This window comes from Echinops telfairi, unplaced genomic scaffold, assembly GCF_000313985.2.
Source record: "Echinops telfairi isolate 266 unplaced genomic scaffold, ASM31398v2 ScPeMD7_2010;HRSCAF=2546, whole genome shotgun sequence".
Taxonomy (NCBI): domain Eukaryota; kingdom Metazoa; phylum Chordata; class Mammalia; order Afrosoricida; family Tenrecidae; genus Echinops; species Echinops telfairi.
This window is the reverse complement of record NW_022105908.1, coordinates 7297183-7298115: the sequence shown is the minus strand read 5'-3', so window position 1 is coordinate 7298115 and position 933 is coordinate 7297183. Positions and strand designations below refer to the sequence as shown.

Below are 933 nucleotides of genomic sequence, written 5' to 3'. Positions count from 1 at the left end.
AGGGGAAGCCTCTCCGTGGGCGCCAGGGACCGGGGACGCCCGAGGACAGAGCTCGGTCCACTCCAGGGGTGGCCCACGCCGGACACAGTGCGACGGCTCGGGCCACACCGTGCAGCTTGACTCAGTAGGGAAAGTTAGGGGACTTGTCTCTGTTACATACTCGCCACCATCAGGTGAGCCTCCGCGCGCACCCCGATCCCCCCCGCCCCCCGGGGCGTAGTCCCGCGCATGCGCGGACCTCGGACCTCCGTGGACGGCTCAGAGGTGTTTCTGCTGCGGAGCTGGGACAGCTGGCCCCCGCCCTGCCAGAGCCCCGCCCCGCCAGAGCCCCACCCCGGCCGTAGGCCCCGCCTCTGCCGTTAGCCCCGCCCCTGCGAGCCCGAGCGCCCGGCGGGTAGTGAGCGGCTGGCGGACGCGTGGTGCAGGGCTCAGGCCATGCCCGGCGGGGCCCACGCGGCTGCCCCGCGCCCGGCGCGGCCCCGGTAGGCGACGCGCGGCTCCGGCCATGCAGCTGGAGGCGCAGGATGTGCTGTACGTGGTGCTGGAGCTGGCCATCGCCGTGCTGTCGGTGGCGGGCAACGTGCTGGTGTGCGCCGCGGTGGGCACCTCGAGCGCGCTGCAGACGCCCACCAACTACTTCCTGGTGTCTCTGGCGGCGGCCGACGTGGCCGTGGGACTCTTCGCCATCCCCTTTGCCATCACCATTAGTTTGGGCTTCTGCACCGACTTCCACAGCTGCCTCTTCCTCGCCTGCTTCGTGCTGGTGCTCACGCAGAGCTCCATCTTCAGCCTCCTGGCCGTGGCCGTCGACAGGTACCTGGCCATCTGTGTCCCGCTCAGTGACATCTCGTCTAGTCACCATATTATGCAGCCATCACCAATGTTCCTCCCACACCTCCCATCGTGTCCACAGAACCCAGCGCTTCATGCACA

At 69.2% G+C, this 933-nt stretch overlaps 1 protein-coding gene across 1 annotated transcript in view; it reads left to right on the top strand.

Annotated features, from left to right (window-relative positions):
- Positions 1–505: 505 nt before the first annotated feature.
- The window catches only part of ADORA2B (adenosine A2b receptor), a 37823-nt gene continuing 37395 nt past the window's right edge, over positions 506–933 (top strand). Inside the window, exon 1 of the mRNA XM_004709194.2 lies at positions 506–849. Within this exon, the coding sequence (XP_004709251.1) occupies positions 506–849 (344 nt within the window). The remainder of the gene's footprint in view (positions 850–933) is intronic.